Source organism: Ambystoma mexicanum, chromosome 13 (genome assembly GCF_040938575.1).
Source record: "Ambystoma mexicanum isolate Mex_15411 chromosome 13, UKY_AmexF1_1, whole genome shotgun sequence".
Classification (NCBI taxonomy): Eukaryota; Metazoa; Chordata; class Amphibia; order Caudata; family Ambystomatidae; genus Ambystoma; species Ambystoma mexicanum.
Genome location: NC_090938.1, coordinates 363288752 through 363305626, shown reverse-complemented (window position 1 = coordinate 363305626; position 16875 = coordinate 363288752). Strand labels below are relative to the sequence as shown.

Here is a 16875-nt window from a genome sequence, read left to right as displayed (position 1 = left end):
TGAATAAACAGACCAGTAATTCAAAATGCCACGCTATCCATCTCCTGATTTTGACTTATCACAGAGTGTTGCAGCAAAAAGGTAAATGGCCTTTTAAAGTCTCGTTTCTGTTGCAGTCGACCCGGAAGTGAAACCTATGCCATGTTGGTAGAGGTAGTGCCTCAAATAAGGTGCTATCCTACAGTGGGCATAAACAACCCGTAAAACAACTTGAGATCCACATGAAGGGGCCAGCAGCACCAGGTTTGCTCGCTTGAGAGTATACCCCCTTCCAGGCCTGGGTGAATCTGGCTTCTCAGTATGATGTAGCTAGAACTCTGGAATCTAACAGGATGCAGGCTGCTTGTGCATAAGTAGCTGATTCTCAGGATCTCTCACAATAGTGCTGCAGGCGGCCCCTTCTAATATGGGAATGACAGATTCCATGCTCTTCACATTTCAGGTGTTTATCCTTCACCTTGGGAGGTGTGGATTTGGTCTTCTTCTCGCCCCTTCTGGTGTAAAAGAACTTCAGCAAGGAAGTGTGTACCACAGAATGAATTTGCAACCAGGAAGCAGGTATTTCGAGGTGAATTGTGACCAGGTTGACTTGCTTCTCGATTACAAATGGGCCAAAATATTAAGGTGCCAGCATAGATGGTACAAAGTGTTTAGTGAGGTTCTTGGATTACTACCACACCTGGCATCTGGGCCAAAAGGGAGGAGCTCCTAGAGGTCTTAGATTGCCTTGCTTTTTTCATCCATGTCTGCATTTCCTTAAAGATTTGCCTTGCTTTTTTCATCCATGTCTGCATTTCCTTAAAGATTTGTGCAGCGATGTGCTCAGCATCGCGAAGGTCCCTCAAGTGCTTTTCCAGTGAAAGAGCCAGAATGTCCAGAGGTGACATAAGAGGGAATGTTCTAGGATGAAACCCATACATTTTAAACAAACAGTCAATGCTATTGGGATCAATCCAATTGCTGCTATAGGAAACTATTTGCTGGACGAAATAAGACACAGGTTCAACCATATAACACAACATTTACAATGTACCTTTGCAGGAGAAGACGTTTTCATCAACATTACGTCTTCTTTTGTGCAAATTATGTCGTCATAAACTGTTGTCGAGCCTGAGCTGGAATCATCAGCATCAACCAGCTACATATTTGGAAACAAATTTGAAAAGAGGACATGGGTTAATGTTCCTTTTATGAATAAAAAAGTGTTTGCTTGCACAATTACTTGACTAGACGAGATGTCGGATAAGCATTGCCACCAGTTTGACCTCTGGCGCAATACCTCTAAAGCAGCTAAGTCATATAATGATGTGCTGCCCCTAGTGGCAGTTATGAAAACAAATGTTCTCAAGCTAATGTTTAACTCTTGGTGATGTGCCAAACGTAGTAAACATTGAATTGTATTCCATCTACGTATACCCTTGTCATTCATTGATATATGTATGATTGTTCATAAACATTGTATTGCAATACCCAGGTTCCACCATTGAGCAATGCATTGAACTACTCAAATGCCCCCATTTAACATAGCATTCAATTTATGTGCATTACTCATATTTTACACAGGTGTAAATTCTGATGATTTCTCAGGCTACGTAACATTTAAACCTGAAACAGCTTTCTAATTGGAACTGCATTCTTCCCACTAAGGGTTTTGCCATCAGGCTGCACTTTGGGAAAATGTTAAGCACTTAAGAACAGTAGACACGGCACAAAGGTGAGCCCAGGGGCTCTTAAATGAGACTTGCTGTCTTATTGCTGTCTTACATTAGTTAGACAACCCATGGACAAGGTGTTGCAGGAGCTCAGCTTATGTGTGTTAAGTCTATAGCCAGACTCCCATTCCTGCCTGCTGCAGTTTGTTAAACTCAAATACAGGAATACTGTTTTGGGTAAAGCACTGCTGCAAATAACCTAATGTGAGACAATCACTTGGGAGCGAATGTGGGCTTTTCTTTGGAACGCATATATGTGGACGGGGACTGCTTCCTTTTCCACAATGATGGTCCCTGAAGAGGGGTATGAGAAATCCGCCAGCACCTTCATTCCACCCCTACGCATATGCGTTGTGCATGACAGAGTTACCAGTAAGTCTCACTGTGTTCCCTAGTTCGTAGCCTTCATTGTGACAAGAGTAAATAATTGAGTATTGTAAACGTCGGCTACATCCTCATGTTCTTAGACCTTGGCGAGCTGAAATATAAATATATCAGAGAGTAACAGGTGCGTACAATTAGTTTTCTGGATTTGCCATGAGTCAGCACAGTGCATGCCCAGTGGAATCTATGATTAGTCTATCAGCTCAACAGGACAAGGAATTAGTCAGGTGAAAAACATAACAACCACACAGTTCAGATGCGTGGAATGGGACGTGAGCAGGTATGAAGTAAGTTCTGCATGAATTGAAGATGGCGGACCGCTCTTATATGCCATCAGTGTGAAGCGCAGCACACATACCTTGATACAAGTGAATGCACATGAGGGAATATTAGACCATTCAGGTCCCCATCCATCAAAGTACCAGCTTCTAATTGTCCTACAGCTGCTACAGGTTTCCGGTTCTTGAACCCAAATACGTTCTTCTGTGGGATTTAAAGTGGAGTCCAACCAAGGGAGTAGTTTGAGAGTAATATGAGTAGTTGGTGAACATGTACAGAAGGGAGAGGAGAGTGAGGCAGATGAGAGAGGCGGAGGTCGTCAGAGTGGAGAGAGGAAAACTGGGGACAACAAGAACAAATATCTGGTGAGAGCAGAAGATTAGGAGGAGAAATATCTAGAGAGATAGTGGCAGGGGCACATTAAATAAATGAGATGAGAAGATAAGAGGTAATGCACGCGGTGGTGGAAGGCAAAGACAGAGAGGAGGACTCTGTTTTGTTCCACTGACCCTGGGAAACCCTGGTACCTTCTCTGCCTTCAGCTGTGCTCCAGCGGAATGGCAACCCAGCAGGGATGTTGATGTTCACCCTCCTTCATGGCGTCTCCGGCATGTAAACGTCTTCTGGCAGTCTCTGCATTCCTTGCATTCTAAGTAGAGGATTTGTTCTACCATTCTGTCCTGGCCTCGGTGCAGTTTCATGGGTCCCAGACACACCACAGCTGCTGTGTGGTCCCACCACGAGGAAAGACGTCCTTCCATCCCCTTCTCTTTCTTGGTTGTATCGTTTTTCTTTGTGCTGGCCTTTATTAGGGAGAATTCTCCAGAATGGCTAATTTTCCTTACCTACTGAGTCCCTTAGCAGCTTTGCCAGGATTTCTAGGATTTATGTTTTTCACCTGGTAAGAGTGTGAGCCTTTTTCCCACTCTTAGATGTGTTTAGCTGTGTGTGTTTTTACAATTTGTGTGATCGTGGGCTGAGGAGCCTCACCTACTCCTCAGGCATCATCTTTTTACTGTGTGTTACACAGCACCTTCAGTGCAGTGACACAGGGTTGTCTTTTAGACTTCCCACCTCTGACTCCATTTTCTGGGGCTGAGTACTGTTCCCCAGAAAAGATAAAGTTGCCATTAACTTTATTTAGTCTCTTTAACCACAGACCCAGTACACCCCATCTTACATGGAGTATTGGAAAAGGTTAATCTTTACCCCTTTTTGTCTGTTTCCCTTGGAGCATTGTTTCGCTCCCTTTTCATCAAGACTTGGCTGGTGGCAGTGGTAACTACCCTATGTTTCCTACCACGATTATCTTAAATGACCATGGTATTGATTTAGGCTATCTTGGGAGCCTTGAACTTAAACCTGCTTGACCATATTGTTTTTAATATTGTTCTGGCTGGGTTTAGTCACCATTTCTTTTTGAAAATGTCTTTCTCGTGTTCGTCTCTACATGTCAAACCAGTTTTGGTTCCTTTCTTCACCGTCTTTTCACGGGCTTCTGCACAGAAGCCCTCCTTTAGGTGCCTGAAAGTCTGGGTAGGCAGGATGTGAGGGAGGGCTTTTAGGACCCCTGCCATGGGTTCCCTTGGTAAGCCAAGTCACACTCCTGTTTGATTGGCTGGGTGACTGCCCTTCCCAGGACAGCCACCCTGCTGTGTGATTTACAGCCAGGCTGTGTGAATGGGGGAAAACTGCATAAAAAGAAGGTCTCTGGGACTGGAAAGGCAGAGTCGCCACTGGAACGAAAGAACCGGCGAGGAGCTGACAGAAGAGGACCCCTACAACGACTGAACTGCCCAGTGAAGCCCTGCTGCAGGTCTGCATCTTCAGAATCTGACGACAGAAAGGATCCTCCAGGAATCTTCTTCCCTTGAGCTGGTGGGACCAACCAGTTCGCCCAAACTTCAAGCCAGGACCCCTCCTCTGGTCGAATTCACTGTACAGAGCTAAAGTGGGCCGGATAGCCAGGAAGGTCGGACCCTGCTTGGGTTTTAAGGAGCTCACCTTTTATTCGTTGTTTGGCTCTGCTGCTGGTTTCTTCCCTGGCTAGTGCAGGACCCTCCAGTCTTCCTACTTCTTGTCAGTCCGACAGTCGCTTCAGGAACCATGAGCCTGCGGGAACTACCGGGAACGTCCGCCTTAGCTACAGCTTCTTCTCCGCTTTAAGGTACTGTGCAAATCCGTTTGTTCATTTCGTTCAGCCGCGGTGAAAGTGTATGAAATCTTTCTCCAATCCGAGGGCTATTCCTTCTCTTATCTTTGAACTAACTTTTCTACCGACAAACTTCGTCCGGAACTCATGGCAAGAACTTTACTGTGAATTACCCTGAACCGTGTGATCTTGAGCAAAATACTTTTGTCCTATTGAGTTTGACCCTAAGCCTTTTTTACCTGATTCTATCACTGTAGTTCCTCTTGCTCAATTGCCCTGAGTACTTACCTGTAGGTGTGGTTCAAATTCTATTAACTTTGTCTTTCCCTCCCTTTTAAATTGCTGGAGTGCCATTTTACTCCCACTTCATTTTGTGAGCTTAACTTGTCTGGAACTTATTGGGAGTGGTGTGGTGTATTAAGAGTGTGATTTTTAAACTGCTTTACTTTACTGAAATGTTATAGAACTGATGTGTAAATAAATGTATATTCTTTTACTCAGAAACCTTGAGTCAGTGTTTGTTTGAATCATAGAAATTGCTGTCCTTTGTGTAACTATTTGATACTGCTCACTTACTCTTGAGATAAGTCTGGCTGCTCAGCCATCGCTACCACTTTACTGTGTAGTATGGGCTTGTACCAAAGGTGAATTTGTACTGTCACTTGTAGTCTTAATTGTGTGTGGTGTTCCCAAAGGGTACTGCATATAATTCTGCCTAACAGCCTTCCAGTGTCTCTTACTTCTCGCTGTGTCTCTCCATGGTACCACTGGCTCCACGGTGTAGCATAGCTCCAGCCCTCTGGGATGTTTGTACGTCAGAGGCTTGCCTCTGCAAAGGATTCTTAATCCTCTATTCAAGGCTCTTCATCCCTTTATTCTCGCAGCCATACTTCAAAGGGGCGTGTTGCTTTTTGTCAGTTGCTGAGTTCAGGGGAATGCAACTATTATCTTCAGCCAATGATAAAAAAGCAATGTCAGTATTTTTTGGATGCAAAACAGAAGTAACATCAGTTTCTTCTATTCCCATATATATGGAAAGTGTCATATGGAGTTACTTGTAGGTATGGGTAACCTTATCCCCTATCTGGGAGTCACTACTGTCTGACCCCAAGGGAGGGTCTTGCTTAGCAGGGTCACATCTCTAGCCTCAAATGGGTTATCTCCCCCCCTGAGAAGAAGGGACGACTTGTACAGAGTCATTCCTCCCCTGCTGTTAAGCAAGATGCTGCCAATGGTTGGGAAGAGGGAAGCGACTTAAAAAGTCCATGTTTCCTTGTTCCTTCCCTTTTCAATGTTCTACAGAGAAACAAAATAGTTGGAGATTGTCAGGCTGAGAGTTCCTGTGTCCGCGGAAGCTGCTGAACCCCTGACAATCCCCCTGAAGTGTAATTCTCAGAACCAGAAATACTACTCAGCTCTGTTAACTACACCCCTAAGGGAAAGGGGGAAGTGGATAAGATAAAAACACCAGGCTCACTGCGTCAAGACCAACCGAAACTGAACCTGCAGAGAATACAAGAAAACAGATGCAAATCCTCTCATTACTTACTTAACTTCTCTGATTAGAATTGACTTTTAAATCCATCACTAATAAGTTAAGAATCATACCTGGTTCTTCTCCTAAAACTTCTCAGAGAAGTTTGCAGAAGTAGCTGAACATTTGTCTTACTTGAGTCTCTTGAAATTTACAGAAACTTCTTATTCATGGCAAACCTGAGAAGTCTTGCTCTTGCCTTTTCAAAGTTGACAAATTGTTCCAGTAAGATTGTCTTTAGTAATGTCTTTGTTTTATTCTTTTCTTAAGTTCCAAACTATTTACAAAACAATTGAGTACGTAGATTCTTGAAGAAACGCGCGCAAAGATGCACACGCGCTGAAGAATACCTGTGCTAAAATCACACGCGCTGAAAAGTCCACGTGTTAAGGCGCACCCGCGCTGTAGAATACCCGCGCTAAAATCACACGCGCTGGAAAGTCCACATGTTGAAGGGCACCCGCGCTGAAGAACACACGCGCTAAAATCCCACCGCTGAAGAGTCCACGCACTGCAGAGTTCATGCGCTAAAACACACGTGCTTAAAAACACACGCACAGCAGAGTACCCGCGCTGAAACACACGCGCTTGAAAACACTTGCACAGCAGGGTTCATGTGCAGAAGGATTCTCACGCTAGGAAACACACGCACTGGTAAAGACACGCTCAGCAGAGTTCTCGCGCGCCGAGGATTTCTCGCGATAGGAATCTCACGCGCATAACACACTCGTGCTTTCTAAGTACACGCGCAGACGAATTCTCGCGCTAAGAAACACGCGCTGGTTACTCTCGAGCAGTAGAGTTCTCGTGCAGACAAGTTCTCGCGCCAAGGAATTCTTGCGATAGAAAGCCCACGCGCATAACACACGTTAAACCTCGCGCTTACTTTCAAACGAACACCAAAGTTCACGCACTTAAGCAATTCAAAGTTAAAGGCTCCAAGAAAACATTTTACGAATTCTCTCTCAAACGACTTCAAGATGAAGGCAAAGCAGTAGGATTAAAATCTCAAAAGATAGTCACTTATCTCCAAAATGATTTCTAAATATCTTCAAGGTTTCCTGTCTTCAGATCACTATCCTGGTAAACAAAGATCTTCTCCTGACACCCTCTAGAGAGTAGCCGCTCAACTGCTAGCGCCTGAAGGATAAAATCCACCAGGCCCAAGACTAAAGCAGGAGCAGCCACTACACAAGTCCTCTCAGCTGGGTGTTAGATGATGAAAGGCAAAGAGTGACAGTTTGGAATGTTCATTGTTGTTCTGCAGGGTTCTCTAGCCAATCAGAGCAGTCACTGAGAAACTCCATCTTGCCTTGGGCCAGAATCAGGATTCTGTATTAAGAAGTTAAGGCCAAACCAACTACAATAGAAAACTTCCCACCCACATAAGGCCAATCTAAAAGGGATAATAATAATAATAATAATAATAATAAAGAGATAAAGGAAAAGAAACCTGACAGAGATCTAGATTCTTGAAGAAACGCGCGCAAAGATGCACACGCGCTGAAGAATACCTGTGCTAAAATCACACGCGCTGAAAAGTCCACGTGTTAAGGCGCACCCGCGCTGTAGAATACCCGCGCTAAAATCACACGCGCTGGAAAGTCCACATGTTGAAGGGCACCCGCGCTGAAGAACACACGCGCTAAAATCCCACGCGCTGAAGAGTCCACGCACTGCAGAGTTCATGCGCTAAAACACACGTGCTTAAAAACACACGCACAGCAGAGTACCCGCGCTGAAACACACGCGCTTGAAAACACTCGCACAGCAGGGTTCATGTGCAGAAGGATTCTCACGCTAGGAAACACACGCACTGGTAAAGACACGCTCAGCAGAGTTCTCGCGCGCCGAGGATTTCTCGCGATAGGAATCTCACGCGCATAACACACTCGTGCTTTCTAAGTACACGCACAGACGAATTCTCGCGCTAAGAAACACACGCTGGTTACTCTCGAGCAGTAGAGTTCTCGTGCAGACAAGTTCTCGCGCCAAGGAATTCTTGCGATAGAAAGCCCACGCGCATAACACACGTTAAACCTCGCGCTTACTTTCAAACGAACACCAAAGTTCACGCACTTAAGCAATTCAAAGTTAAAGGCTCCAAGAAAACATTTTACGAATTCTCTCTCAAACGACTTCAAGATGAAGGCAAAGCAGTAGGATTAAAATCTCAAAAGATAGTCACTTATCTCCAAAATGATTTCTAAATATCTTCAAGGTTTCCTGTCTTCAGATCACTATCCTGGTAAACAAAGATCTTCTCCTAACACCCTCTAGAGAGTAGCCGCTCAACTGCTAGCGCCTGAAGGATAAAATCCACCAGGCCCAAGACTAAAGCAGGAGCAGCCACTACACAAGTCCTCTCAGCTGGGTGTTAGATGATGAAAGGCAAAGAGTGACAGTTTGGAATGTTCATTGTTGTTCTGCAGGGTTCTCTAGCCAATCAGAGCAGTCACTGAGAAACTCCATCTTGCTTTGGGCCAGAATCAGGATTCTGTATTAAGAAGTTAAGGCCAAACCAACTACAATAGAAAACTTCCCACCCACATAAGGCCAATCTAAAAGGAATAATAATAATAATAATAATAATAATAATAATAATAATAATAATAATAATAATAATAATAATAAAGAGATAAAGGAAAAGAAACCTGACAGAGATCTAGAAACCATCTCATGACCCGGGCTTTGGAATCTGTCTGAAGACTCATACAGGCTAGTGGTGAATGGTCTGTCCTTTGTGTAACTTCTGGTACTGCTCACTTTACTCTTGAGATAAGTCTGGCTGCTCAGCCATCGCTACCACTTTACTGTGTAGTACATGCTTTTACCAAAGGTGAATTTGTACTGTCACTTGTAGTCTTAATTGCGTGTGGTGTTCTGCATATGATTCTGCCTAACACCCACCAGCCCACACACTGTATTAAAAATGGGGGCTAGTGCAGACTCGAACCGCTGGAGTCTCTATCACCAGAATCAAGGAAGAGATGGATAAACTACTTTTTGAAATAGGATCAACTGTGGAAGAGCTGATCGTAAATCAGGTGAAAGTAAAACGAAAGCTGTTTTATTATGATTCGGGTAAAACATCAGAGGATATCACCAAATCAAGACTGTATAAAGAGTATGCAAGACTTGTATATAGGAGGGAACAAATTCTGAGGTATATACTTATCTTTCCATGCTCTAAAAGAAGATCTCTACACCTTTGGTTTCGAATTAACTAATTTCTAACTCTCAAGAGGGTGGGAAATTGGCATGGTCTCACAACCAGTGGAGTAACTTTACTGAAAAAGTTGGGGGGGACATGACAACTGAAGGAAAGGGGCGGGGTGGAGGAAGGGTGGATGGTGGCTCTGAGGGATAACGCTAAACTACGACACCACAAGAGTCCTGTGCTGACGCTCTGTTATTACTTGCATAAGAGTGGTGCTGTATCTTTAAAATTCAATTTTAAAGACAATAATTCACTGCATTGACAACAGTACAAAATGCCAGTCTAGCCAATTAATAACACATACCATGCTTGCTTTATAAAGATGCCCAGACTAAAGTCATGTCACAGAAAGAAAGGGCTAGACTGGCAGCCCCAAAATCACAGTCTGAGTCTAGCCAGGAAATATTTCATATTTGCCTTCTCGATGCCCATAAACAAGTGCTGCACCTGCAAAGCACCTCTCACACACACATATACATACACACACACTAAAAATGCATACCCATTCTCCATGGATGGCATCAGGGCCTTTCAACCTTTTCAAATAAAAGACTCCCCGAGCCTCAGGGGTGGCCCCCAGCACCTGCCCCCATGTTGCTAGCCAGCACACAGCAGTCTTGTAACACAGCATTATATACATTTCTCTCTATTTTAGTGCTGGGCTTAAAATATGCACTTTGCAATGCTCGCATTACAAACTGCGTTTTCTCTTCCCACGGGATACACTGAAGTGTTATCACCTCTTTGCCTCATAACACTGGTTCCTCCACATCAGCCACATGCTGTCAAAGAAGGGTTTAGAGCTCTTCAATTGGCATTTAGCTGCCTGGCCTCATCAAGATAATTGGGGGCTATTAACCTTATCTTTGTCACCATTGTAATGTATGCACTCATCACTCACACACACATGCACCTATCACCTCCATTGCAATTCAGTGTGTGTCCACAACATTCATATGTACATTACGTACACAATAACACATGCAAACAGTGGTGCAACAGCCATTGAGCAGACCATGCTTTATCCCCCTGGCCCTGACACCCGAAATGTTGGGCTAGTGACTTGACCTTGCTGAACTACAATGCCATAGCAGGATAGGACAGGACCCCTAGCTTGGGGGAGAGTGCATTTTTAACAAAGGCTAGGCAATTAGTAATAATTTAGCGCATTTCACTGTTAGCACTTATGCATACATTTTTAGGCAATTGAAATCATGATGAGTGACTTAGTACTTGCATGTCAACCGAGTGAGCAAGAAATGGGAGACAGTAGGCAGCTCATTCTCACAGTTCTTAAGTAAGTGTCCCTTTCTGACACAGAGTGTCAACAGCTTTTAACATTTAAGCTGACTAGAATAGTCTCATTAGAATATGCACCCACCAAGTTTGCCCCTCTCCCGGCTATTCCCGCAGTCTTGAAAAGTTAGCCCCTCACTACAAGGTTAGCCCACAGTCAGGGCCAGCCCTAGGATTTGCGGGATCCTGGGCAAAAAGAAACGCGTGGGTCCCGTCGTAGAAAATGATCTGAAAACATTAGTCATTAATATCCTTTGGGATCAGATAAACTGATGTTCAATATCTAAATTTTAACTGTTAATATTGTGGTTATTTTGGAGTAACAGACCAAGTGAGCTGAATCATTTGTAGAGATGGGGACCTCAAAAGAAAATACTGTGACAAGGAAGAGCAGGGCAAAGAGTAATGAAGATCACCGTTAAGTAATCCGAACATACCTAAGGTGACTGCACATTCCAAGGATGTAAGGGCAGGGATTGCTCCTGGGCGAGACAGGGCAAAGTGCTTTTGCTGAAGGATGGTGAAATCGTAACCAGGGGTGTTGCTAGGTCTGGAAAAGATCTGGGGCTACACTAATGTTAGGACTGTCAGGACTAGGGGCTAGCTAGCCTTTTGGTTGTAGACCCTGAGATTGTATCCGGCGCTACAATCAAAATACCCGGGGCTATAGCCCCCAAGCACTCCCTAGCAACGTATCTGATCGTAACAAAGACTATTTACCCAAAAGGTACTAAGGCAGTCGGAGTAAGCAATTACGCAGGTCTTCAAATGTCATCAATAGGTATCAAGTTCAGAAAAAAGTGGGGTGGTTTGTTAACATACGCACAGCGACTGAATGTATCCTACAGTGAAATATGCAAATTTAATTCAACTGGTCTGTCCTAATGGAAGAAAATTAAAAATAAAAATGAAAATTGTTTATTACAAAATGAATCATCAATACTCAGAGAAAATCAGCTAGAAGAGATGTTCCTAGAACACTGCTGGAAACGTGTAAAAGGCGTGTGCACCTTTTAACCCAAAAATATATATTGAAATATTCTATGGAAAGCAAAATACCAATACAAGATTTGTGCTTTGGGGACATTTTCATGTGGTTTTGTAGGTTCAAATCCTGGTGGGTGAAAACCTAAGCAAACAAGCTTTTTTTCATGCTGGCCTCAAAAACACCCAAGGGGGAAGGAGTCGGCCAGGGGTGGACTGGGAACCAAAAGAGGCACTGGAAATAATGTCCAAAGTAGCCCCATATTACACATTTTCAGTAAACCCATACCTTTTCCTATGGGAACATTTGTAAATGCCAAACAAAAGAGGCCCAGGGTGCAGAGGCCTACAGGGAAATCTCCAGAGTTCCCTACAGGCCAGTCCACCCCTAGAGTCAGCACTGTGAAAAAAGTGAGTGGACGCAGTCAACCCACATGTAATCTCAACTTGTACCCTGCAAATCAACTCAGGACCAGGGAGAACATCTTCAGTCCAGCAACCTCTCTTCCCACATCCATAGACCTGGTAAATTATCACAACACATGTGCCCTCTGATCCTTTCCCCTCCTCATCATGACGTTTGGCATTCAGCAATAATCTGTTTTATAAATCAGACCTGAAAATTACACATATCATAATTAAAGTACTGCAACAATATAGGAATCCTTATTGAAGTATGTCAAAAAATAAAGAGTACAAATGTGTTATTTTCACCCCATCTTGAAGACTACAAATACCAGAATGCAATTCCACAAAATTATAAAGAGTGTCTTGTAAGCTGTCTTTCAAGACTTAATCATAACAAAAGATAATGTGAAATGGCAACCTTTTGCATCTTTTAACAAAGGTATTCTACCCAAAAAATAAAACATGTATTTAACACACTAAATGCGAACATATAAATACTATCAATGAATACTATGAATGCCACCCAGCCCAGAACCCTGGCAGTGGCTATTGACTTTGAGTCAGGCCACCAGCTGGGGAGAGGAACTGAGCCGCGTGGGGTATCCCTGCCGCCCGCTTTATGTAATGGACAGCCAGGCCTGCGCTGTCCAATTACATAATTGATGCAGTGGCTGCAATGCGAGCCCACAGCCTTGCCCTGCCCCCGCAAAAATATGAGGGGGACAATTTAACATGCCACAAAAGTTGGGGGGGGGGACTTTCCCCCCTTTAATTATGCCCATGCTCACAACAGATCTAAGCTGTAGGTTATGTGGTAAGACTGCAGTAAAAGAAACTACTAAGCAGCTGGTTTTGGGCTGTACAGCACTTGAGGAAGATTGGAAGAGATGCTTGGATATGGAACAGAGCATGGAAGCCTGTTGGGTCACTGTGATGGGGGGCCAAGCACAGAGCCGCATTCTAGCCTTATATATATATATATATAAAGGGGGGTCGCGGGGGGTTTCCCCCCACAGATATGTAACAATTGACCTTCACAATTCGGTCAATTGTGCAAAGGTCAATTGTGATTCGAACAATTGTAGTTCGAACAATTCGTATACATCCATGCTGAGACACTTGCATCTTGGTTGATTGACTACCCTTAGGACCTCTTTCACCTGGGTGCATAGAACAAGGGGTGTGGGGGTTATTGAACATAAACTCTTCCATCTATAATGTTTCTCAATAGGCGGTGGATGATTCCTAGCAAAATCTCTAATAACACCCTGTACATTGGCTAGATGATCAACTGATGGAATGGCTTGGCTACTGGACATACTCCTTGGGTTGCTTGGGCCAGAAGAATATGATGGAATAGGGTGAGACATTCCCTCTTTAATGATACTGAAGTCCCAGGTGAGGGAGCGTACAGTATGAGTTAACTCTTCAATAAGCGCATGCAAAGTTTTCACGTGTCGGGTTAAGTTGGTGCAATTCATGCAGGGGGGACAGAATCGGATGTACTGATGGATGGTTGTATGTGCATCATGGAGGACCTCATTGTGATTGCTTGGCCAACCTAAATCTTCTCTAATAGGTGCCATAGCCATCTCAATATGTTCAGTTGGGACGTTGTCTATGTGTCATGCTGAGAACCTGGTGTCTGCAGAAGCTGCTGAACCCCCGACAATCCACCCAAAATGTGGCACTCTGAGCTGACATAAATATAACTGCTCAGTTTACCTCACTTTCAGGGGAAAGGGGGAAGGGACAAAGAAACAAACACCAGGCTGGAAGCTATCAACTCGCTGGTTCTTCACCTGTAGTTAAAACACAAACATGCAAAATTCCTCATTACACATTGATCACTATACTAACCTTTAACTCTAAATCCATAATCAAAATAGTTTAAAATCCATACCTGGTTCTTCTCTACAGAATGCCCAGAGAAGTGAAAAGCAGACAAGACTTCCTTACTTGGGGACCAGAATCTTATAGAAAACTCAGCCTTTTCCTTAGGTCCATGAGTGTAAATTAACTTTGTAGTTGTAGTTAGTCTGCTCAAATCAAGATTCTTGAACTAGGTCTTCAAGTAAGATTAATGAAGTTCTTTTTTGTTCTGGTATTGGCTTTTAATATTTTATTTGTTGAAAGTCTTTTTCTCTAGACGAATTAAACTTGCGCTGAAATCTTCACGTGGAAAGCCAGAAACCGCGGGAAGAAAAAAAAATCACGCGCTTCTTCTCCAAATCGCGGGAAACACGCACACGCGTAAAAAACGCTCTCGCGCTATAGTCCAAGACGCGATAAAAATTACACACGCTATCCTCCAAGTCGCGGGAAACACGCACACGCGCTGACGCCTCAATTCGCGGTAAACGCACTCGCGCTAATGTCCAAGACGCATAAAAATTACACGCGCTTTCCTCCAAGTCGCGGGAAACTCGCACACGCGCTGACGCCTCAATTCGCGGGTAAATCGCACTCGCGCTGATGTCCAAGACGCGATAAAAATGACACGCGCTTTTATCCAAGTCGCGGAAAACACGCACTCGCGCTGGCAACTCAATTCGCGGGTAAACGCACTCGCGCTAATGTCCAACTTACGAATTGATAAAGTACACGCGCAACATTCACACGCGCTAATATTATCTCGCGGAAAAAACCCTTGCGTAAATGAACAGTATCCGCGAGTCCAAAGTACACGCTCGCGCTTCACTCTCACACGCAGAGACACACGCGCGGGTAAAAAATAACGGACAAAAAACTCTCGCGCTAGTTTGATTTAACTTGTAGCGATAAAAACAAACGTATGCGCTTCAATCTTTTTGATACAGATTTGATTACAGTCTCATAGATAAATATAACCTTTTTACACGTTCAACAAATCTGGAAAGTCACTTATCTTGAAAAAGACTGGAAAACTTCTTTCCTCAGAAGTTTCTGACTCCTGTCCTGTGTCTCCACCAAACTCCAAACATGACTCCTGTTTCTTATTCAGATCTTCCGCTCTACCGCTAGAAACTTGTCACCCTTGACAAAGTTAAGCAGGAGCAACCAGGCACACGACCTCTCAGCTGGGCTAGGACGATGAAAGGCAGTTTAGAATGTTCATTGTCCTCCCTATAAACAATCTCCAGCCAATCAGAATTTTGACTGAGAACCTCCATCTTGGCTTCGGGCATTTTCCATAGACTGCAATGAAGGTTAAGGGCAAAATTGGCTGTATAAAAATATAACCCATAATAACTTCCTAAAACCTTTCTAAACTAAATATGTGTCTCCCCTGACCCAATGTAAGTGAGAATATGATACTGTATGTAAAGAATATGTCCCTCCAACCTGACAGTACCTGACAGTACCCCCCCTCCTAACGCCCAGTCCCTGGGCCACTCTTCAATGGAAATTTTTTATGGAATCTTTCTACCAAACGAGGAGCATGTACATCACTAGCTTTTTCCCAAGTGCGCTCTTCTGGACCAAAGCCCTCCCAATCAACCAGATACTGTAGCCTTCCTCTTACTCTTCTAGAGTCCAGAATTCTTTTAACCAGAAATTCTTCGGAAGCATCTTCCTCAATCACAACTGCCGAAGAAGTAGGAGTTAATCTAGTTCCTTTAACCACAGGTTTTAACAAACTAACATGGAAAGTTGGATGTTGGATGAGTTTTCATATGCCTGGGTAATTTAAGACGAACAGCCACTGGATTAATCACCTTTTCAACAACAAACGGTCCTACGAAACGAGGACAAATCTTATTTCTTCCTTTAATTCTCAAAAACTTGGCTGATAACCACACCAAATCTCCCTCACTATATCGAGGAATAATCTTCCTTTTACGATCAGCAAACTCTTTGTATTTTTGTTTACTCTCCACCAACACCCCTTTTGCCTTTTCCAAATTTCTTTTCATACTTTCTAGTCTTCTTTCGACTTCTGGGTTTCTAGAATCATTATTAATCTCAATACTAAGAAAACGCGGATGAAAACCTCGTCCCAAATAAAACGGAGACATAGAGGTGGCATCCTTACTACAGTTGTTATATGCGAATTCTGCAACCCACAACAAATCTACCCATTCCTCACCTGTCTGCAGATAGCACCTCAAATATTTATTCAACTCCTGATTTATCCTTTCTACCTGCCCATTGGTTTCTGGATGGTAACCTGATGATAAGCATACTTCCACTCCCAATCTCTTACAAAAAGCTCTCCAAAACTTAGAAATAAATTGAGAACCTCTATCTGAGATGACCTGACTGGGAATTCCATGTAATCTTACCACTTCTTGCAAGAAACTATGAGCTAAACCATCATCGGTAACCTCTCCCTTCATTGGAATGAAATGTGCTTCTTTGGTGAGTAAATCAACTACAACCAATACCGAAGTACAACCCTTATCTTGTGGAAGATCTGTGATGAAATCTAAAGACACTGAGTACCAAGGCCGCGGTGGAACTGGTAACGGCTCCAATAACCCAGAAGGCTTTCCGATGAGATTCTTAGATCTGGCACAAACTTCACAGGTCTTAACAAAATTGAGGGTATCTTGTCGAATTCGTTCCCACCAAAAATGTCTTCTGATCAACTCGAGAGTCTTCCGATTCCCTGGATGTCCTGCCAAGACTGATTCGTGACATTCCTTCAACATTTTTTCTCTAAGTTCAGTTGATGGTAAGTAAAGTCTGTCATCTAAATAAGGTAAACCATCTTTAATTTTGCGAGCTGGATCCAAACGAACCCAATCTTCAAGTTGTGTCTCCGAAATGGATTCCCTTACTTTTTTGAAGATTTCGTTCTCCTTTTCAACCCCAGCTAGAACAAAACGTTCTGGAGCGATCAATGGAAGAGGCTCACAAACCGACTTAACCTCACTTTCAGGAAACTGCCGAGACAGAGCATCTGCCTTTTTATTTTGATTAC

The 16875-nt window shown here is 43.5% G+C and overlaps 1 protein-coding gene across 3 annotated transcripts in view; it reads right to left on the bottom strand.

Annotated features, from left to right (window-relative positions):
* The window catches only part of LOC138520143 (protein IWS1 homolog A-like), a 721593-nt gene that overhangs the window by 196467 nt on the left and 508251 nt on the right, over positions 1–16875 (bottom strand). For all 3 annotated transcript variants that reach the window (XM_069632628.1, XM_069632629.1, XM_069632631.1), the window contains one exon: positions 1034–1138. In XM_069632628.1, coding sequence (XP_069488729.1) covers positions 1034–1138 — 105 coding nt within the window. The remainder of the gene's footprint in view (positions 1–1033; positions 1139–16875) is intronic.